The following is a 24530-nucleotide window of genomic DNA, read 5'->3' as shown; positions in this document are numbered from 1 at the left end:
ACTATTACTGGAAATTTTCAGGCCCTTCTTTGCCATTAATTTGTAAATAAAATAGGATGCTATTTACGAATATCCTGCTTTCTATATTCAATTTATAGATTATTTTCTTTCTTTTTTTTTTTTTTTTTTTTTGTTCGTTTGTTTCATTATCCAGTTTTTATGTATGGAATTGAGAAAAGAAATATTTTCTCTTCGGATGAATGACACCAGATGGGTCTGTATACTTTTGTGTCCTCGGGCTTCTGATATTCTCCGCCATATTGATGATTTGGAGTACTCTGTCTTGATTTAATTGTGACCCTTATATTGAAATAAATTCTGAAGAAGTATTGAGTATTATTTTCTCTAAATGCGGTAGCTTCGTGTAATTTGAAGAATTTAAATTCTCGTAAGTGCAAAACGTATTAATTAATTAAGAAATTTTAAACTAGTTTTTATATATATGTATATTTGTTTATTAATCATAAGCAGTCGATGATAAAATGGTCAATGTCATTTGGTAGGCGATGTTGTTTATCAAATGTCTATCAGTAAAAGAAATTTCAAAAACGAATGGTACTGAACGGTTTGTTATATGACTGTTAAACCACGTGTTAATGATGAAATATGTGTCAGTTCGATAAAAAATAAAATAATAAAGCATTCTTAGAAAACCACTGAAAACAAATTAATTGGAGGGAATAGTGTAGAGTAACGATAACTTTATATTTATGAAAATTGACCGAAGACTGCGAGTGAAACCCTCTGTTCTTAGAAGACTTAGAGCTAAATCAAAAAGAATGGGATTTTTTGTACGGATGAGATTCTACAAATGTGTGTAGACTAAAAATATGGGGGGGAGAAACAACAGTAGAGCCATTTTTAGATAAATTATTTTTTTGAGTTATTTCGTCGTTTCGATGCGGATTTATTAGAAGCATTCAAATTAAACTGGATGCCGACTAAAGATTTTAAAAAGAATAATATTAGTAAAATAATAAGAGTAGTTAAGAACTTCAAGTGTTCTACGCACTATATTGAGGTAAACTCCTCTTATTATTTTACTAATATTATCAACGTAGAACATATTGAGTAGTACAGCTCTGATTCATACTATCTAAAAAGAATAATGTAAACTGACATTAACACAAAATGCAGTAATTATGAACTAAAAACTATTCTTCAAAAAACGTTTTATTTTTGAACAACCGCGTTACAGTTATTTAATATTAAAATTAAAAGACTGGTTATTTCTAGTGTTTGTGTTAAGTATGATGCTTTCTCATATATTATGCAATGATATGTCTCATAACATTAGTATATCTTGATTACATATTTTTCTCAAAACAGTGAAATGGAAGAAGGCCACATTAAAATGTTTAGTTTAACGTAGTGGTATCCTCATGATAAAAATGAATATAATGAACAAAAGGAAAGCATTTGGTTTCGATTTATAAATGCAAATATTTGCACATTTAAGAGGTTGCCTGAAAGAAGAAAAAAATTAAATAAATACCTGCAAGCAGTCATGTTCTTGTTTGGTTTTAGGCACATCAGTGACTTAGACCATATTGCAGCATTGTACACTGTCTGTACAAGTTTGTTCGTGAGCCAGTTTGCATGTTGTGTATGCTGAAAAACTACATCCTCTGCCTTTGAAAAACTGATGGAAAACTACAACCTCTGCCTGTACCCTCATTGACTTACTGTAGCCTCTATTGGAAAGGACCTAAAATTCCTCCAGGTCAAACCCAGACCTTCCTAAATGAGTGACAAGTGGCAAAACTACTATGCTATCAGGAAGGACAAGCAGTCATGTATTGCATTTTTTACACCATTGAGTGTTTGGAATAAAGGAATAGTTTAAAATTGTGCAATTTGTAATTCCATTATTTTTACATTATATTAAGTAGTGATAAAAAAAAACTGATGTTGAAACTAAAAACTAAGTAAATACTGGGATTTTCCCCCACAAAGTAGTTACATGCAAGATTCATTTTGTACAACAAACACTGAGCAGATTTTTTTTTTTTTTTTTTTTTTATGGTTACATTTCTCTGATTCTAAAATTCTGAGAGGTGCAGATTTGAAAGTCAACACCATACAATGAAAGAATAATAAAATTCATACCAATAAAAATCTAATGGCCATTTTTAAATGTATCTGCAATAAGGCCTCTGAGGTTGGGATTATTCATACCACAAATTTAAACATATACACCAACCGTTTATAACTGATTTAATAGTAAAATAAAATAAAATGATACAAAAGACTGTAAAATAATATTTACAAAAATATTATTATTTACAAAAAACTAATTTACCACAAAAATAAAATAAGTAAATAAGTTAAAATGCATTAAAATATAAATTTAAAATCGATAAAAACACTATTAAAGCTTTTGGAGGTGTCTGCCTCCTTCCTCAGCAATAACGAAAATTTAAGCGACACATCCTTAAGTACCAGTTTCACGGCACACGTGGATGACCAGGCGCATACTCGGTATTCCTTTCACTTGTACCAGACCCGGAAGTGGTCTGGGAACATGGAAAACTAAAACATTTATCTCTGGCAAAAACCACCGCCTCAAAAAGGGGGTGAAGCCCAGCTCCCCTGTCTCTGTTCATGCTATTGTTGCCAGAGGATCCAATCCACAGACTTTCCAGCCACTTGCGGTCCCAGAATCTATGCGCCCGGTCAAACGTTTTAATTTTCCACGTCCCCAGACCACTTCTGGTTCTGGTACAAGTGAAAGGAATACCGAGCATGTGCCTGATCATCCACGTGTGCCGTGAACCTGGTACTTAAGGATGTGTCGCTTAAATTTTCATTATTGCTGAGGAAGGAGGCAGACACCTCCGAAAGCTTTAATAGTGTTTTTATCGATTTTAAATTTATATTTTAATGCATTTTAACTTATTTACTTATTTTATTTTATTTTATTTTTGTGGTAAATTAGTTTTTTGTAAATAATCATATTTTTGTAAATATTATTTTACAGTCTTTTGTATCATTTTATTTTATTTTATTTTATTTTACTATTAAATCAGTTATAAACGGTTGGTGTATATGTTTAAATTTGTGGTATTTTTAAATGTAATTTCTTTTCTCTCATTTGGTGCTCCAGCACTAAAAATTAGGCAGTTGGGCTGAGAAATGGTGATTGAGGATTAACATTGCCAAATGCAAAATACTGCACCTGAATAGCAGTAATCCCAGATTCGTGTACCAACTGTGTGGTACTATACTCAGGGTAGTAATAAATAAAAAATATCTGGGGGTAATGGTGCAGTCAGGGTGCTAGGACAGCACATGGGTTGTTGTCAATGATATACAGGAATTTCGCTAGCAGGGATAAGGAGATGATAATTCCATTGTACAAGGCAATGGTCAAGCCATATCTTGAGTACTGCATACAGGTCTGCAGACCTCATTTTAGGAAGAATGTAGGGCTGTTGGAATGGGTGAAGGGAACAAAGCAGTGCTCTTACCAAGAAAGGCTTCAGTTTTTCAGATTTCAGTGTCTGAAGCGTAGGCACCTACGAGGTGATCTGATTGAGGTGTTTAAGGCTTTGAATGGATTGAGCAAGCTCAATGCTGATGGGATTTTTTCCTCTTGCTCAGACTATGCACATCACAGAGTAGTAAGTGTCAACTCCCATAGACGATAATGTTAATTCCAGTTACACATTAAAACACAGAAAGTGGCGCCACCGATTTCAGACCTAAGAAACAGGCTGGAACATTGCAAAGAGTGCGTGGAGAATTTTCTTCAGCTTTGTAATCGCGATGGACAATATATCTATTCACCGATTATTAGTATGAAATATTCACAATTAATTATTGTTTCAATACAAAAAAAAGACAGTGTAAAAGACGGAAGAATAACGAAATATAAACATAAGTAAAAATATCGGCACATTTAAATTAACGGTTTTGATAGTTGTGTGGAAATGCTAAAACTAGTCGTTTTCTCCCCTTTGAGTTCAAACCTCTCTTTTTGCCCCCTACCTTATTCTTTCACCCCTTTTTTCTCCTTCTTATAATTTAAATTCATTTCTCAAGTATACATATGGTAATTTACATATGTTTTCAGATTTTTAATTTAATTGTTTTCCTTTATTACTTTTGCTATGGCATCCTTTGAAATTAACACTGCATCATATAGCTGCTAACCATAGCCACTAATATTTTTTTCTTTTTTTAGTATACTATACAAAGAATCTGGAATCAATGAAAAATTTTGAATACAATTATGTGACTAAATTTTGACTGTTTTACTGCTGTTAGTTATTTTCTTTAACAAAATTTAGCATTCTTTCATTTAGCTTTGTAATTGCTATTTATTTTAGTTAGCTTTACAACAAAAAAAAAGGACTAACTTCACACTTTATTATTCAAATTCCTTTAATTTATAGTTTCTCATTATGTATGAAAGATTTGAATTATATGTTGTCTTCTGTAAATTGAAATAGTAATATCATTACATGAACTGTCCTGTAATATATATATATATAAAAAGCATATTGATTTGTCATAAAATTAAAAGCAAGACTTATATGCCCAGTACAAGCAACATAAAAACAAATAAATTAATAATAATAAAGCACTGTGTCACAATCTTCAATACAATCCTTGATTTCATAAACCATAAAGATGCTATTAGCATTAGCAAGGGCACATGATGCAAGAAAGCAAGCTTATATAGCATCAAATGCCAAATAAAAAAAATTAAAATAAACCCTTATTTCACCCATCCACTCACTCCAAATGTTTGTCAAGTTCTGCTTTGAATCTGTTTAAGCTATCAACTTCCACAACAACAGATGGAAGTTTGTTCCCGCAGTCAACCACCCGCTGGCTAAAGGCAAACTTCCGCACAACTATCCTATAACCATCTTTCCTCGATTTGAATTTATGCCCTCTCAGGCGATTATTCTGAGCAAGAGGAAGAATCTCATCAGCATTGAGCATGCTCAAACCATTTAAGGCTTTATGCATCTCGATCAGATCACTTCGCAGGTGCCTAATCTCCAGACACTGTAATTTGCAAAACTTAAGCCTTTCTTCGTAAGAGCAACCCTTTGTTCCATTCACAAATCTTGTTGCCCTTCTCTGTACTCGTTCCAACGGCTCTACATCCTTCTTAAAATTAGGCCTCCAGACCTGTATGCAGTACCCAAGGTGTGGCCTGACCATTGCCTTATACAAGGGGATAATCACCTCCTTATCCCTGCTAGAAAAATTCCTGTATATCATTGACAAGACACCATGAGCTACCCTTGCAGACTGTCTGCACTGCTCAGAAAACTTCATATCTGCCTGCACAATTACCCCCAGGTGCTTTTCATTCTCTACCACTGTCAGTGTGGTACCACAGAGTTGATACGTTACTCTGGGATTACTGCTTCCCATATTTAGTACTTTACATTTGTTAATGTTAAACTTCATTTGCCACCTCTCAGACGATCTGCTCAACTTTCCTAGATCCTGTTGCAGTAGTGTACTGTCATTAGTGTCATTAACAACCCTGCCAACCTTCGTATCGTCTGCAAACTTGGACATTAAACTTGATATACCATCATCAGTATCATTTATAAATACAGAAAACAACAATGGACCCAACACTGAACCCTGAGGGACTCCACTAATAACATTAGTCCACGAAGAGCAGTGTCCATTGATTATCACTCTGTCTTCTCCCACTCAACCATCCCTTTATCCATAGCAGCAATTTGCCTCCAATGCCACTGCCCCAATTTGTGCAGCAGTCTTCCATGTGCAACAGTATCAAAGGCCTTTCTAAGATCCAAATATATGATATCAAAGTTATTCTTTACATCCAGTTCCTTTGTGACTACATCATAGTATCCAATCAAATTTGTCAGACAAGACTTCCCCTTAACAAACCCATGCTGTGTCCGAGCTATAACTGAAGTCTTATCTAGGTGATCCTGCAATGTTTCTTTAACCAGTGCCTCCATTAATTTCCCTGGAACAGAAGTTAAACTAACAGGTCTATAATTACCTGTGTCTCCCTTTGATTCTCCTTTGTGGATTGGGGTCACATGTGCACATCTTCAGTCCATGGGTACCTCTCCTGAGTCCAGGGAAGCTCTCATAATTATGGCTAAGGGTTTGCTTACTTCCTTTGCCGCCTCCTTTAATATAACTGGATAGATTCCATCCACCCCAGGTGCATCTTCAACAATTTCTCCTCCACTTTACTCTCAGTTATTACAAGATTATCTAGCTTACTGCCAGAGTTGAATACACCTCTGGTGTATTCAACTCTGGCATTCCCCTCCCTGTTAACTCCTCATGTGTGAATGTAGATGCAAAATATTCATTTAGTTTGTTAGCTACCTGAGCAGAATTATCAACAGTTGAACCATCGATATCAAGTTGACCAATCTGATTCATCCCCTTCCTTCTAGAGTTTACATAAGTAAAGAACTCTTTGCATCCTTTGCCAAAGATTTTTCGTAATCTGCTTTCGCCTGCCTAACCTCCTTTGTAACTTGGTTACAGACCAGCTTATATCTATCATAGGCTTCTGTGTCACATGTTAATTTATATATATCCCATGCATTTTTCTTCTCTGTCACATGTCTAATTAGTTCATCTGACATCCATTTAGGCCTAAATCTTGAACAATATTTCTTTGTTGGTATGAAAAGACTAGTAGCTTCCAAGATTAATTCTTTGAATGCTTCCCATTTTGAATTTGCTGTTGGTAACATTATCAGTTGGTCCCACCGTATAGAATTTAAATACTGTCTCAGACCACCGTAGTCACCTTTACGAAAGCAAAAACCCTTCCCTTTACCCTTGATGGTAGTTACCTCTTTGAGTAAATCCCACTTCAGCACACTGTGTTCACTGCCACCTAGTGGTTCCTTTATCTGCAGATTCTTGATGCATGAAGAATCACTACTGATAATTAGATCAAGATGCTATGATATGCTGTTACTGAGAGATAAGTTTTGCTTCCTTTAAAAATACAAAAATCAGTATCTTTCTTACAACTCCAGCATCAAAATTCAGATAATTTTCATACTGGAGTTGTAAGAAAGATACTAATACAGATAAAGAATGAAACATTCTTAAGACTTTCTTGTGGACAGTTCACTAGACTAAAACAAGTAGGAGCTGTCATGTTCAACAATATCAGAACCTTTTTTTTTTTTTTTTTTTTTTAATAAAAAGGAACTGGTATTTTTCATATTTACAATAGAATTCCATCCAATTGAAATGAAATTGTATCTTATTTGTGGATTTGTCATGTTTTATGTAGTTCAGAATAGTCAATTAATATTGCTTTGATACAACTGATCTCTAATAAAAAAAATCATGACACAATTTTTCCCTCTAGCTTTCACAGCACATTTTTACATTTCCCAGTTACATGTGTTTAACATATTTCAATTTTTTTTTTTTAAGGGATTTTGATGCTGTACTAGACCAGTAAGCCAAGTTCACATTTTTCACTTTTTGTTTTAACATAATTTTCAAGAAAGACTGAATAAGTAATTTTTGCATATTATCTTTGTGCTTGTGGTTCCTAATCCACTCAAGGTCAATAAAACATTTTTATCACAAACATATTTTTTTTACAAAATTTTCCTTATGAAATACCAAATCAACTTCAGAAAAGAAGATATTTGATACACATATCATTGTATTCAACAATTCCTTTGATGGCCATTTCAATCCATACTCCTCACATTAAAATCTTTAAAATACAAGAACATTTTTTCAGTATCAAGATCTTTTGGGCCTAATAGTAAATTTTTACACGTTTCACAATTGTTGCTCTTTAAAATATTTCTGGCTAGTCAACCTGAGACATATTCCAGTACATTTTCATCAGAAATATCCATATCTTCACTATACCTGGTTGATTTCGACTCTTTCACTTTGTCAGTGAGACTTACTGGCTCACTAGCATCCTGGTGAACCAATTCAAGCAAAGTATCAGTATGGTTTAAGAGGTCAAGAAGAACAGCAGCATCATCAGTTTTCACAATTAGATAATGCACTTTGTTTATTCATTGCATGCACAGTTTATCTTTCTCCTGCATTACTGTTATTTTCTTCCTTAAACAATTCAGCAAAACAGGGCAGAATCCTGCCTTAATAGCAGTGTTCAACATTAAATGCTTCAGGATTTTTCTGCTTGGTAAATTGAGCTTCCTTCTCAATAACTTATAAGTACTTGGGCTTTGAAGGTAAACATTAAAAGCAAAAGCCTTGGGCATGGCTGAAAAACATGGACTGAATGCCTCACAATCAGTTGAAGGAGAAACTCAGTATTCAGCCAAGCAAATTTGATAAGGTTTTCCCTTTCAGTGCTTGCAAAACACCAATCATAAAGATGAGCTCCACACAATCTAGCATTATTATATAATAATGATGCATAATTTTCTTTATGTCGAATACTATTATACTTACCAACTGCTTTCAGCCAGTCAGCAACCCAGAAGAAAAAAAAAAGTCAAAACCATGGATAATAATTAAAAAAAAAAGGTTAATATGAGCAGGAATGGCATATACAGTATATAGAACTGCACATTTTATAAGGGAAGAGTTAATTCCCCAACCCCATTATGCCTTTACATCTATAAATTCAAATAATTTAATTATTCGATAAACTATTACTTTGATTAATATCGATACATTATTCATATTAATGTAGCTGAGTGGTCAGAAGTGGGACTGCAGTTCAAGCCCCTGACTGCTAAATATGATTGATCTGCTAACCAGTGCACACCCAGGGTCCTGAGCTGGATATTGTCATTCTTCTCTTTCTTGGTGATTCCCTTCTACTTTTGACTTTCTCTCTCTCTCTCTCTCAGGGTAACTCATGGAATTTTTTTTTGGCTGGTGCAGCATAAGCCTCAAGCTTCCTTGCACCACGTAGCTAATAATAATAATAATAATAATAATAATAATAATAGCAGATTATGGTCCATTTCCCTCAATATGAATTGTTTGAGAAGGCTTCCATCCTGCAGTGGATTGATAATGGCTGCTGCTTACCCCTTATTCATATTAATTAATGCAATAAGTTTGGAATTAGTTAATAATTAGCTATTCAGTAGTTTTTTTTTTTTTTTTTACATTTCATTAAATATTTCCTGGTTCTATCAATTATGATAAATTAAATGTTCTTTCGGAAATCAGTATAATCACACTCCAGATTTATTACATGAGAAGCACTTCTCTTCATAATGTCAGCAGACAAATACAAAAAATAAAAAAATAATAATGCACAAAAATCATTATAATGATAGTAACCAAAATGCAATGAAAAGTGAACTCGCTACGCTAATAATAATACAGAAATAATTAAATAGTAACCAAAATGCAATGAAAAATAGCATCGCTATGCTAATAATAATGCACAAATAATTATAATAATAGTAACCGAAATGCAATGAAAAATTAACTCACTAGGCTAATAATAATACGCTACGCCAATAATAATACACAAATAATTAAAATAATAGTAACCAAAATGCAAAGGAAAATGAACTCGCTACACTCAACAAATTAATCTTTTCAAACCAGTACCAATATTATTAGCACATTGGCACTCTGTGGATTTTGATGGCCACGTTAGTTTATAGGTCTGAAATTGGTGGCGCTGGGAGTAATTCAGCAAGTTGACACTCTGTATCTTATTACTCTGGTGCACATGAGGGGCATAAATTCAAATCGAGGAAAGACAGTTGTAGAATAGATGCACAGAAGTTTGCCTTAGCCAGTGGATGGTTGATTTCTAGAACAAACTTCCATCTGACATTGTGGAAGTGGATAACTTGACTAAATTCAAAGAACTAGATAAACTGTTGATGTGTCAGTATTAGTAATGGCATCATTTGCCATTACTAATACTGACACATCACCAAGCTAGGAAAATGTAAACATTATCATAAGAAACGGCAAAGTTGATAAGAAAAATACTAAAAGATGAGAGGATACCAAAGTAAGTGTAAACGTTATTCATTAATGCAGAGTGAGTCACATAAATTGTTATAAGCTTTCCCAGTATTAGTGCCTAACAGTTTTTTCTTTTTTTTTTTTTAAGTTTGAGGCATAAAGTGTGGACTCATGTTATAAGATATCCATCCTTTAGACTAGGCATCTTGAACTGGTGATCTGCAAGCCAAATGCAGACTTCAAATGTTACAGATTAACAGTATTAAACTTATATGAAAATAATTGTAAATGATGATACTTAAAAGAGAGATATACTAGTATTCATAAATTATATGAACTTTCATATAATGTTGGCTGGTGGCAATTACTAAAAGAAATATTTTCATTATATGAAAATATTTCTTTTAGTAATTTCCACAGAGCATTGCATTCACACTAATGTGGCCAAGTCTCCAAGAATTGCTTATGGGCTTTTGAGCACTTCTGAGTTTGACACCTCCCCACTTTAGACAAATAATGATCATTAATCTTATCCTTATACTACACATATTTAGTGCCCACATATATTAACCTGCTACTACTTAAGCTAAAATCCATGAGCAATCAAGAAATTATTTTAACCCTGTTCAGATACAATTTCTCTAATTTTTAAAAGGTTGATTGGTTGTTGCTTTTATGATGCATTAGTTACTTGTCATATCACACTGGTTCACATTGCATTTGTACAGTGTGTATGTTCAGACCAATTTTGCATAGTGCAAGCTGAAAATCCCAGGATAACTTGTTACAGGGAGGGATTCCACTCTTTTGTCGCAAGACTGCCAACTATAGCTCCACTTAAAAAGATCTTTAAAAATTCATCCTCACCAGTGGGATTTTAACTCAAACTCTTCAGTTGGGTGAACAGGTAGCAAACCTATTTTACTGTTATGGAGGACAGAAATCAAGGGAAAGTTTTTCATGAATGGTATTATAGTGTCAAGAAAGAACTAAAAAGAAAGTGGAGATGAAATTGGCTTGTATGCATACTTTACCGAAATTTCCAAACCCTCTATATTCCTGGAAGCAGCCAAGTTTATTTCTTAGTTATGGCAACTTAGAGACTATGGTAGTCTCTAATATAGACGATATTTTGAATTTTCATAAAAAAAATTTAAAAATTTAACTAATGGTAGTGTTTTACTTTTTTTTATTACTTTCAGTTAATTAATACCTTCATTTTTGGGATTTAATTTTTTAAATTTTTTATGAAAATTCAAAATCATCATGAAGTTTCTAATTAATATCTTTTTGGCATATATTTTTTATCAGAAACAGAGACAAGCTTGTTATTTTTATTTTTTATGTACAATTTTAGCGATTGGTTCTTGAAAAGGCTGCTGAGATTGTACATTGCATAACAACATACAGGCCTAAATGGATGTCAGATGAAATTATGAGATTTATAGCAGAGAAGAAAAATGCATGGAATGCATATAAATTTTCAGGTAGCACTGGAGCCTATGGTAGATATAAACTCGTTTGTAATCAAGTCACAAAAGGGGTTAGGCAAGTGAAAACAGATTACAAGAAATATTTGCTGAAGGATACAAAGAAAAACAAAGGCTTCTTTACTTATGTAAACACTAGGAGGGGATAAATCAAATTGGTCCACTTGATATCATTGGTTCAACTGTTGATGATCCTGCTCAGGTTGCTGAAAAACTGAATGAGTATTTTGCATCTACATTCACACATGAGGAATTTTTTATGGAAGGAGATGCCAGAAGTTTTGCACCTTTCCAGGCCACAGACTGGAGAGGTGAGAATGTATTCCCAATTCATAAAGTGGGATCAAAGGGTGATACAAGTAATTACAGATCTGTTAGTTAACTTCTGTTCCAGAAAAAATAATGCAGTCACTGGTTAAAGAAGTAATGCATTATCATCTAGACAAGACTGCAGTTATACTTCAGAGAAGGGGTTGGTTAATGGGAAATCATGTCTGACTAATTTGATTGGATACTACAATGTGGTCAAAAAGGAACTGGATGCAAAAAAATAATTTTGATATCATATACTTGGATATCAGGAAAGCTTTTGATACTGATGCATATAAAAGACTTCTGTACAAATTGAAGCAGTGAGTGTGGTATTAAGGGCAAGTTGCTGCTATGGATAAAGGAATGGTTGAGTGGGAGAAGATAGCGAGTGGTAATCAATGGACACTACTCTTCGTGGACTAATGTTATTTCTGGAGTCCCCCCAGGGTTTGGTGTTGAGCCCATTTTTGTTTTCTGTATTTATCAATGATATTGATGAAGGTATATCAGGCTTAATGGCGAAGTCTGTAGGTGGTACATAGGTTGGAAGGTTCGTTAATGACAGGAATGATGGTGTGCTACTCAACAGGATCTAGAAAAGTTAGGAAGGTGGGCTAAGAAATGGCATTTGAAGTTTAGCATTAGCATTAGTAGAGGCATTTGATGCAAAAAAGCAAGCTTATGCAGCATCAGCCAAAAAAAAAAAAAGTAACATAAATAAATAAAAATAACCACTTCCACTTCACCCCTCTGTTCGTTCGAAATACCTGTCCAGCTGAGCCTTAAACTTATTTAGGCTATCAACTTCCACGACAAGGGATGGAAGTCTGTTCCACCTACCAACCACCCGCTGGCTAAAGGCAAATTTCCGCACATCTATCCTACATCTGTCTTTCCTCAATTTGAATTTATGCCCTCTCAGGTGATTATTCTGAGCAAGAGGAAGAATCCCATCAGCATTGAGCATGCTCAAACCATTCAAGGCTTTGTATACCTCTATCAGATCACCTCGCTGGTGCCTAGTTTCCAGACACTGTAATTCGCAAAACGTAAGCCTTTCTTCGTAAGAGCACCCCTTTGTCCCATTCACCAATCTTGTTGCCCTTCTCTGTACTCGTTCCAGCAGCTCTACATCCTTCTTGAAATGAGGCCTCCAGGCCTGTATACAGTACTCTAGGTGTGGCCTGACCATTGCCTTATACAAGGGAATAATCACCTCCTTATCCCTGCTAGAAAAATTCCTATATATCATTGACAATACACCATGAGCTACTCTTGCAGCCCATCTGCACTGCTCAGAGAACTTCATATCTGCCTGCACAACCACCCCCAGGTCCCTTTCATTCTCTACCACTGTCAGTGTAGTACCACAGAGTTGATACGTTGCTCTGGGGTTGCTGTTTCCCATATGTAGTACTTTACATTTGTCAATGTTAAACTTCATTTGCCACCTCGAAGCCCATCTGCTCAACCTTTCCAAATCCTGTTGCAGCAGCATAGTGTCAGTAGTGTCCTTGACAACCCGGCCAACCTTCGTATCGTCTGCAAAATTGACAATTGAAATATACTGCATATGGCTAGCAGTAACCCCAGAGTAAGACACCAATTACGTGGTACTACACTCTGGGTAGTGGAAAATGAAAAAGACCTGGGGGTAATTGTGCGTTCAGATACGAAGTTCTCTGTGCAGTGCAGACAGGCTGCCAGGATAGCCCATGGTGTTTTGTTAATGATGTAACTATTGTATAAGGCAATGGTCAGGCCACATCTTGAGTACTGCATACAAGTCTGGAGGCCTCATTTTAGGAAGGATGTATAGCTGCTGTAACAAGTACAGACAAAGGGGTACTCTTACCAAGGAGGCTTCAGTTCTGCAAATTGCAGCATCTGGAGACTAGGACCTGTGAGGAGATCTGATTGAGGTGTTTAAGGCTTTGAATGGTTTGAGCAAGCTCAATGCTGATGGGATTCTTCCTCTTGCTCAGATTATGCATGTGGGTGCATAAATTCAAGTTGAGGAAGAACATTTTCAGAATAGATGTGCAGAAGTTTGCTTTTAACCAGCAAGTGGTTGATTGCTGAAACAAACTTTCATCTGTTGTTGTGGAAGTTGATAGCTTAAATAAATTCAAGGAAGAACTAGACAAACTATTAGAGGGAATGAATAGGTGAAATGGGAGGTATCACGTGTGGTGTTTTTTTTTATTTACTTATTATTTATTTTTATTATTATTTTATTTATTTATTTATTTTTTTTTTTTTGGTAGATGCTGTATAAGCTTGCTTTCTTGCATCATTTGCTAATGTTCACTTTTCTTTAGATTTTTTCTTTACATTTTTTTATTATGTCGTTTTATTACATGTACCATTCTTGCTCCATCTCTTCTCTTGCATTCTCCTTCTTGCTGTTCTTCATCTTTCTATTCTTGCCCCTGCCTGATAACTACTCTTCACTAATCAATATCCCTTTTCCTCTTATATTTCTCTTTCACTACTGTTTCTCCACCTAATGAGTTCTTAACTAATCTTTTCCATTTCTTCACTTCTCTCTCTTGTTTTTCTTACTAATTTTTTTGTATTATTCCCTCTTTCATTCCTTCACTTTCACTTCCCTCTCATCCTCCCTCCTTTTTCAACCAATATTCCGTCTCTTCCTTGTTTTTCATTTATCTTGTTTTGTTCTACATTATCTTTCTCTTTTGCTATTTTTGTCTAACTATTCTCTTCATATCCATACTCTCTCTCTCTCTCTCTCTCTCTCCCCCTCCCCCTCATTATCTTTTATATCTTTTCTCTTCCTTCTGTCTTCATCATTCCTCTTCTCTTAAAACTTATTCATCATTCTTACTAGTTTGATGTGTCTGTCAGTAACTCTAGTCCATGGATATTCTGTTTTTCTTTTCCTTTCCCTCTTTTCTCTTTTTTTTTTTTTTTTTTCTTACTTTTATTATTTCATTGTCTTTTAATATATAATATGAAAATTAAGAAAATAAATATAAAGCTATCATTAGAGGCAGCAAAATGCACATTCCTCCACATGATGCCCAATGTATAACTGGTATTAAATCAAAATTAATGCCAGTAGCATGGCAAATTTTTGAGCAAAAAATAATAAATTAAACATAATGATTAATCAACAGGGAGGGAGAAGAAAAGACGAGACTAAAAATTGTAGCAGAAAATCTCCAAATAATTTCGAAATTCCAATTCAAAATTATAAGTCAATTTTAAAATTTAGTGCCAATTACATCGAATTTAGCAGCACACCCCCCTCGTAAGGTGCCAGTTCTGAATTACATGAAATATCACAAATAGAGTCTAAACTAACTACAATAAAATAAAACCAAAATAACAAAAGTAGACTGACCATTATGCCCCATATCAACGGAGGACCACAAGGCCAATAAGCTTTATATTTATTTTCTTAATTTTCGTATTATATTTTGTACCATTTTTTTTATTTTTTAACTACTTCATTATGCTAAATAAAATGGTAATATAGACAAATAAATAAAATGCTAAATACTATAGATGGCGGTATGGGCACAATGCTGTGCCCATACCGCCATCTATAGTATTTTATTTATTTATTTATTTGTCTATATAAGCTGGTTAAGCTTACATTGTCAGTGGTGTGGCTCTGCACTGGAGTGCTAGTCTGTCTGTCCTCTATTTTTATTTTTTGCTGCATAAGGACCACCGCTATTCAAATCCTCTGCATTGCGGTTCGATCGGGTGGCAGACTGGTCCTTTGATCGATTCGCCTTTGCGGTAATTTGTCTAGCAATTGAAATGCAGAGATTCCCTGAACCCCTATTGGCCTTGTGGTCCTCCGTTGATATGGGGCATAATGGTCAGTCTATTTTTGTTATTTTGGTTTTATTTTATTGTAGTTAGTTTAGACTCTATTTGTGATATTTCATGTAATTCGGAACTGGCACCTTACGAGGGGGGTGCTGCTAAATTCGATGTAATTGGCACTAAATTTTAAAATTGACTTATAATTTTGAATTGGATTTTGTATTGGAATTTCTAAATTATTTGGAGATTTTCTGCTACAATTTTTAGTCTTGCCTTTTCTTCTCCCTCCCTGTTGATTAATCATTATGTTTAATTTATTATTTTTCGCTCAACAGTTTTGCCATGCTACAGGCATTAATTTTGATTTATTATATAAGTCCTGTGTAATTGACTATTTATTCATTTTCACATTTGTAACCAAAGAGTTTGGGGTAAAACAAGATATAGTGCTGTTTCAAGAACTTTTGCTATTTCTGCTGCAATTGTTTGAAGTTGCTTGAAGTCTGCATCTGAACAATATTTCACAGAAAATAATAAATGACCTTTACACTGAATCAATATTCATTTATATTTAACATAGAATTCCAAAGCATTTTGTTAATAGTGTTCATACTTTTCAGATTATCATACATATAAATACAGAGAACACTGAAATCAAAAATCTATTAACTTTTCTTTGCAGCTGACAGTTCTGCTTTGTCTTGACATTTTTAGCATTTTGTGTTGGTTCTCTTGTATGATCAGTTGTAATTTCAAGTAATGTATTGTAAGCGTTGCCAATTTGAAAATGAAAACACCTGAAAATGTTTCATTTAAGTTTCACTCAGAGGTCAAGAGTATAATTTTTAATATATTTCAAAATATGCCACTATAGAAGAAAAGAAAAGTTTGATATTTTTGTTGAACTTTCAAAAAATATGAAATTTAAAATTTAAGTAGCATTGGTGAATACTAAATGAGCTAATTGTGGAGGACAGTCTTATGCCAGAGCTGGGACATTGCTGGATTATACTGTAGTCTTCATGCTATGATAAAACAAATTAATGAATTTACTAGATTTTTGCCAAGTTTTGTTATTCACAGAACCTTATGGGAATAGTACTGCCAATATTAAGATTTGGTTGCCACAGGATGTCTGGACTGTTTTTTTTTTTTTTTTTTTTTTCCTTGAAATTCTGTCCACACACTGCTTGCAAGACCAGAATATCAGCTTCATCAGCATTTTAGACTTCTAAATGAAGTTATAGTATGGTTAACCATTAAAAAAAATTCTCAAGCCATCTTGGCTATCATTACTAGAAGAATGCTTACGCCCAGTCTCCCCAGACTACTGCTCCATTGCACCAATATATTACATAAAATTATTATTTTTAATAATAACTATTCACCTGTATAAGTGATAACATGATTTTCAATTACCCTATATTAAAATGAAGAAACATATTTCCTATAGTGTTTTATGTAATTTCAACACAACAAAGATATTAGGGCATAGTTTATGCATTGCTATTAGTGCCATTCTACCTATGAATATGTTTATAACAAACAGTTCATACTAAATCTGAGATCACAAGAATAATTTTAATTACAATCACTTGAAAAGCAAACTTTTTCACTGATTTTAAAAACTTTGTATTTAAATTATGACTTTTACTAATTGTGATACACTCAATAAAAAAATCACTATTATGAGTAGCGTAAATAATATCAACAAATTTAATCTCTGAAAAAAAAATTATCTTAATTTGTCTTATTTTTATTTATATATGCCTTTTCCTGTTTTGTTTTTGTTTTTCAGAAATTGCATAATGGGTAAAAGAAAAGCCAGTAAACCTCAAAAATATGTTAAACAGTCAGATGACGAAGATGATGAAGATGATGATGATCATTCTGACTTCTATGACTTAGAAATAGGCATGATGCGCAGCATGGACTGTGGTATTATGCCCTCATCATCAAAGCTTTCAGGGGGAAAATATTGGAAATTGGGATGGCAACAAGTGCCAGATAATGTTCTTTTACCATCAAATTCAGCACATCAAGTAGAAAGGATATGTAATTGGAAGAAGGGATGGCAGAGCCTTCTGCATAAAACAGATGTTGAAAATGGTAGCCACAGTGTTTCCAGCCATCATTTACAAAAAAGCAAGAAATCAAGTGTAAGTGATTGTACTCATAATCTCAGGATTAGGCAAAAATATATTACTCCAAATGAAATACTTATACCTGAAAAAAGTGATTTTTCGCTTCATACAAATTTTATTCATAGTAGGTCTTATGATGACAGAAGGGATGATTCCAGTGATAGAAATAGTAAAAACCAAGAAGAAGAAGAAATCATGAATGCTGAACAGCCAAAAAGGCGAAGAAAATATGTCACCTATCCAGCAACATTCAGATTAGAGGTAGTAGAATTTGCTGAAAAGAATAGTAAGAGTGCAGCAGCTAAAAAATATAATATATGTGTTGAGAAGGTTAGCATGTGGTGCAAAACGAAAGATAATATATTACATAAAGTTAGAAAGAGTGGTGCAGCTTCAAATGCATTTCTTGATGACAGTCAAGAAATGTATAAGTTAGATACATCAGAAATGACAAATAATCAATTGGATACTTTAGAAACCATAAATAGAGAGCTCAAACCTGACCATGAAGAAAGTGATCATAAATCTGAACTTGAGCTTGAATGTGAAAAAGTATTAAATTTATCTAGTGAGGGGGTAAAGGAAGAGGAGGAGGAAGAGGAAGAAGAAGAAGACAACATATTAGGTGTTCTTGAAACTGAGCTGTCAACTAGACAAGAAATTATTTATCCACCTAGTTTTAAGTTTCATGTAATAGAATTCGCAGAGCAGAAAGGAAAAACAGAAGCTGCAAAAGAATTTTCTATACCTGAAAAAAAAATCAACCTGTGGTGTAAAGCAAAATACTTTATCATGCAAAAGGCTCGGAATGTTGAAGTACAAGATTGGGAGATTGAGCTATATATTACCTTAAAACATTGTTTGGATAAAGGAGAAAAAGTAACTGTTGAAAAATTTCTTCAGAAAGCAAGCGGTATTCATCTTCCAAATAAGCAAGAACAGAATATGACATGGCTAATAAACTGGTGTAAAATATTTAAGGTGTGCTTCAGTAGCAACGTGGATGGTATCCCAAAGGTATGTTTTTCTTTTGCATAAACTGCACTGTATATAAATTTTATTTACCTTTCTGTTTTCTACTGGTTTAAAGGAAGAACAAAAATTATATTACCCATTTACATAATTTTAAAAGAAATTAACCCCCTCTCACACAATTGTAACACTTTTTTTCTGACATTAGACAATCTGAATGCTTTGTAGTCTGTTGGTGATGACTGGAACTAAGTTTGATGACTAGATCTTTCAAACTGATTTACCTGTTTTGTGTGTGGTTTTCAAAATTGCATGAATATTTTTTGTTTAAATATTAATTAATCTGTTAGTAATAGTGTGTGATGGATTCTGTCTCTCCCTCCCCCAACACACACACACACACACACACACACACACACACACACACACACACACACACACACACACAATTTGACATAAAAAAAATTCTAATCTTGCTGTGTACTTCAGTACTTTTTAAGGAAATTCTAAATTATGGGTCAATAGCATTAAACTCGTTTTGAGCTCAGCTGCTCCCTGCATTGCAGTGGATGACTTGTGCCAGTATTTTCTCACCTCTACAGTGATAGGGATCATTCACAGGGGTGAGGAATTTCAAAATAAGAGATTTTGTTTCTTGAGGAAGTGTAATACACTTCCTCAAGTGTAATATTTGCTCCTAGCAAAGTTTTATTTTCCTTTCACTTTTTGTTAGAAAAGGTTGTCTGTGTGTTTGTGATGAATGTTTTTTTTTGAAGGTTGTTGTTTTAGGAAGGTGATTAGAAGGTCAATAATATGAATATGGTAAACTTTAAAATTATATTCTTAATTCTGATATATCATTAGTTAGAACATTCTCATAATCCAAAAGATAAAATTTTATATATATATATATATATATTGTGTGTGTGTGTGTGTGTGTGTGTGTGTGTGTGTGTGTGTGTGTGTGTGTGTGTGTGTGTGTGTGTGTGTGTGTGTGTGTTAATTTTATTTATTGGTTTATGTTGCGCCTACTAAACTATGGCAACTCTGCATTTAATGTGTGTGGATACTATACAGATAAAAGCCAGTTAGTGTCAAGGCATAGGTGTCCCATAGTGTAATGCCAGGTTGTGTTGTTTGTATTGAGTGACTGGTCCTCTAGCCTAACTCACTACTGCAAGCTGCCACAAGCTAGTTTCCCATCCCTGGTACATGGAGCCAGGCTAGGGATCTGTTACCTAGTACAGGTAATCCTGTACCCATCTACCCAGCATACAGATCTTAAAAACACAATAGTAGTGTGAGGTATGCAGAGTTAAAAGAAGAAGAACTAGTATAAAAGCAAAAATAGGAAAGAAAAGACAGAGGGTGAGGGGAAGAAGAAAAGACAGAAACGGAAGACATGAAGTTCTGATCCAGTTCATCCATACTGAGCTGATTCCAGTTTCATGAGAGACCCACACAATCTGTCTTGCCCATAACAAACTGCAGAGACTTCTGAAATGGCAGATACAGAGTACTTCGAACAGAATGTGTCACACAGCAATTTGCAACCAAACAGTTTGCACGAGTTCATTATGTGTTCCTTATATGCACATTCAGCTTAAGAATGTCAACCTCTTATACAATGGAAAAGAAATTTGTTCTTGTGAATAACAAAGTCCTGCAGTGTGGCTGTACTGAAGGCAATGATAGCACATCATGGTGAGATAATACCCTCTGAACTTGTAACAACAGAAGCCAATAAAAATATGCCTAGAACGCTTTAAATTCTCTCTCGCCCTGTAACACAGCCAATATCCAGTTCTGGCTCTCACCTGACCTTTTACCTCTTTAAAAAGAGACTATACATTCCTTGAAGAACTCATCCTTTTTTTTTTTTTTTTTTTTTTTTTTTTTTTATGTAAACCCCAAACATGAGAGGTATTAGAACCTATAGTACTTAATACTGTGGCGCCTCCGTAGCCAGGTGGGCAGGAGCAGCAGTGCGTAGCACACGCTTCTTGATTAGACCAGGGTTCGAGCCCGTGCCCACCAAATACGGAGGATGCGGAAAGGTCAAGGAATGACCACCGCATATCCCCGGAGCAATATGGCCTTAGTTGCTAATGCTCCTAAAACCCAAATAACAAACAAACAAACTTAGTACCATGCTTGGGTTGGAGGTTGAAAAGACGAAAGAAGATATTTGTTGACATTGGACTTGAACTTCTGTAGACTATAATTTTCAGGAAATATGTATAAAGGAAGGTTGTTCCAGGAAACGGCTGTTGATTGAATAAACGAGGAAGATGAAAAGTTGGTTCTGTGAGTTTGAAGTTGGACAGTAAATGGATGTTGGCTGGTGGCTGGACATGTTCGGACTGTTTTAACAGAAAGAACAGGCATTATAGAAGCCTATTCAGGAGAACAGTGCCCATGGAAGAAGAGGCATGCAGCAGAAACAGTACGTCTATGAGACAGCGAGTGGAGAGACTCTGTTAGAGAAATCATTAATTAATCTAACTACCCTCTTCTGAATGGAATCAAGAAGCCTGAGAGAGGTTTTGGGGGCACCACCCCAGATGTGGAAACAATATTCTGTGGTAGGGCAGATTTGTGATTTATACAGAATGAGCAACTGTTTGGAAGAAAAGTAATGCTGAGAGCGAAAGAGAAAACCAAGTTTTTTAAATGCCGAGGAAGCAGTATTTGTAGTGTGCTTGTGTCAAGAGAGATTAGAAGTCAGGGTAATCCCCAAAAGAGATATATCATTTTGCTTAGAATCGGAGTGTCACTAAAGATAAGCATAGGAGCAGAAGAATCCTTTTTGCGAGATATAAGACAACACTGAGTTTTAGAAGGCTTGAAATCAACTAAATTGTCTTTGCCCCACTGGAGAATTACCTGAAGATTGGCATTTAAGGAATTGGTAGCAGACTTTCGAGAAGTTGAAGCTGATTGAGCAAGACAAGGTTTCTCAAAATGGAAAGTGGAATGCAATGTGCTTTCATCAGCAAAACTATGGATAGGATTTCCAGTCAATGGAAGAAGGTCATTAATATACAAGAGGAAACGAGTGGGGGAAAGAACTGAATCTTGGGGGACACCGGCATTAGTGGAGAAGATAGAAGACAGAGAGCCATCTACCATCACCCTCAGTGAGGGATCAGAGAGAAAACTGGATAACCAATTACAAAAAACAGTTGGCAAACCATAAGATGGAAGCTTGTTCAGAAGACCTTTATGCCAAACACGATCAAAAGCCTTTGAGATGTCAAGAGCAACTACTTGTGTTTCACCGAACCTTTCCAGTGAATTAGTCCATAAATGGGTAACATAAGCCAGAATATCACCAGTGGAGCGACACTGACGGAATCTATACTGGCGATCATTGATCAGACGGAAGGTTTCTAGGTAGTTTAAGAGTTGGCTGTTAATTGGTTTCTCCATTACTTTAGAAAGAGTAGAAGTAAATGCAATGGGACGATAATTGGATGGGAGGGATTTGTCACCCTTTTTAGGAACTGGCTGGATATGAGCAAATTTCCAAGCAGAAGGAAAAACACCTTTGGAATAAGAAAGTGAAAAAAGGCAGCAGAGTAGGAGTAAGTTCAGGAGCACAGGTTTTGAGAACAAGTGGAGAAATACCATTGGGACCTGGAGCTTTCTTAGCATCAAGATTCGTCAAAATCCTTCTGACATCTTTTTGACGGAAGACCACAGGAGGCATTGAATGGAGCGTATTGGGACTGGTGGGATGTGTTTTACCAAGATCATTAATACATGAGTTGGAAGAAAAATGGGATGCTAGCAGGTCAACTTTATCCTTGCTGAAGTGACAACAGAACCATCTGGTTTGGACAGAGGTGGGAGCAGAGATGGGCAAAAGTTGCGGCCAATAGCTTTGGCAAGAGACCAGAATGCTTGGCTACCATTAGGGCAAGAAACAAGTTTTCTACTCAGCCTGTTCAAACTCTAGTTTGGACTGATTAATAATTGCTTTACAATTGTTGCGAGCTTTGGTGTAGGCAGAAAATGAAACTGAAGAATTAGAAACAAGCCAATTACGATGTGCAACGTTCTTCTCTTGAACAGCCTTAGCGCATTTATTGGAAAACCAAGGTTTAGAAAAAGTATGAGATTTTAAAATGAAGTGTGGGATAAGATCAGTATTTGCTCACGATGGTGGTAATATTTGCTCACGATCTGAGCAAATATTGACATCAGAAGTTTTGAAACGGTAATCCGACCAAGGAAAAGAAGAAAAGAAATCTCGCAGGTCATCCCATTTTGCATTCTTGTAATGCCAGACAACACAGGGTTGGGAATAGCCATGAGATAAAGGCTCCATTGGAGAAGAGACAATCACCAAGTTGTGATCTGAAGTGCCTAAAGGACCTCTCACTTTGACCGTGTATTTAGAAGGGTTGTTTGTGAGAAAAAGATCAAGTGTGTTAGCTGTATGATTAGGATTGTCTGGTATTCTTGTAGGTAAATGAACAATCTGTGCAAAGTCATTAGTAATTGCAAGAGCCTCAGCATCTCGACCAGCTGGGTCGGTGTGACTAGAAAACAGAAGCCAGCTGGAGTTGTGAACATTAAAATCACCAGGGAAAATTACCTCACTTTTGAGAAAGTTGGACTGGAGAAAGTCAAAGAGCTCCAAGTGATTAGTGGAGTTGGCAGAATGGTAGAGACAACAGATGAATTTGACACAATGAGGTAGAAAGATTTAAGCCAGAGAAGATTAAAGAGAGGAGATTCCAAATTTCCAAGTCTCTGACAGGAAATATCAGAACGGACATATGCACAAGTACCACCTGTGAAGGCGCCTCTGTAGCCAGGTGGGAAGGAGCAGCAGTGCGTAGCACACGCTTCTTGATAAGACCGGGGTTCGAGCCCATGACCACCAAATACGGAGGATGCGGAAAGGTCAGGGAATAGCCACCGCATATCCCGGAGCAATATGGCCTTAATTGCTAATGCTCCTAAAAATTAAATAACAAACAAAACAACAACCACCTGTGAGGCGAAAGGAATCATACAACGAATAATTTGGGCATCTGAGATGAGCAGTAGTTGAATCAACCGATAACTGAGATTCTGTCTGAAAAAGTACATTGGGTTTGGCAGACTGCAAATTGAAATGGACATCATTGAGATTAGAATTGAGACCACATATATTTGTGAAATGAATTAGGAAGTGTTTGGGAGGTTTAGATCTTTTCGCAGATAAGCGTGCTGTATTAGTTTGACAATTCATGGTGTATTCAATAGTAAGAAAAAGTGGGTGGGACATGCTGTATGACGTAATGAAATTTTTGGATATGGCATACGTAGGGTAAGAATATACCCAGATGCTTGACATAGCGTGGCCTTGATAATGCCCCCGCATACACACTACTCGGACTCCCTCCAGTCACTATATGGCAGAGTAGAGGTAGCAAGATTATACACTAGCTGATCTGGAAGCCTCCTAGAGAGTTACCAATAGGTTCGGTCCGGTGTATTCGCAGATAAGCGTGCTGTATTAGTTTGACAATTCATGGTGTATTCAATAGTAAGAAAAAGTGGGTGGGACATGCTGTATGACGTAATGAAATTTTTGGATATGGCATACGTAGGGTAAGAATATACCCAGATGCTTGACATAGCGTGGCCTTGATAATGCCCCCGCATACACACTACTCGGACTCCCTCCAGTCACTATATGGCAGAGTAGAGGTAGCAAGATTATACACTAGCTGATCTGGAAGCCTCCTAGAGAGTTACCAATAGGTTCGGTCCGGTGTACTAACTAGCAGCCAGCATGCGAACACCGTTTTAGAGCTGTACCCTCGAAATGTAAGGAATATTGGATCTCGCCACAATGTTTGTCATAACCTCAAAAGTCATCAGTCATACT

The 24530-nt window shown here is 35.5% G+C and overlaps 1 protein-coding gene across 2 annotated transcripts in view; it reads left to right on the top strand.

The window, feature by feature from the left end:
• The first annotated feature begins 273 nt into the window (after positions 1-273).
• LOC150090887 (uncharacterized) overlaps positions 274-24530 on the top strand; it is a 98277-nt gene continuing 74020 nt past the window's right edge. For both annotated transcript variants that reach the window (XM_090380521.1, XM_090380516.1), the window contains exons 1-2: positions 274-388; positions 17326-18688. In XM_090380521.1, coding sequence (XP_090236647.1) covers positions 17336-18688 — 1353 coding nt within the window. In that variant the 5' untranslated portion in view covers positions 274-388; positions 17326-17335. The remainder of the gene's footprint in view (positions 389-17325; positions 18689-24530) is intronic.

Source organism: Mastigoproctus giganteus, chromosome 1, assembly GCF_048544385.1.
Source record: "Mastigoproctus giganteus isolate SK-2022 chromosome 1, ASM4854438v1, whole genome shotgun sequence".
NCBI classification, from domain to species: Eukaryota; Metazoa; Arthropoda; class Arachnida; order Uropygi; family Thelyphonidae; genus Mastigoproctus; species Mastigoproctus giganteus.
The sequence above is the reverse complement of the archived record's forward strand: the minus strand, read 5'-3'. Positions and strand labels throughout refer to the sequence as shown.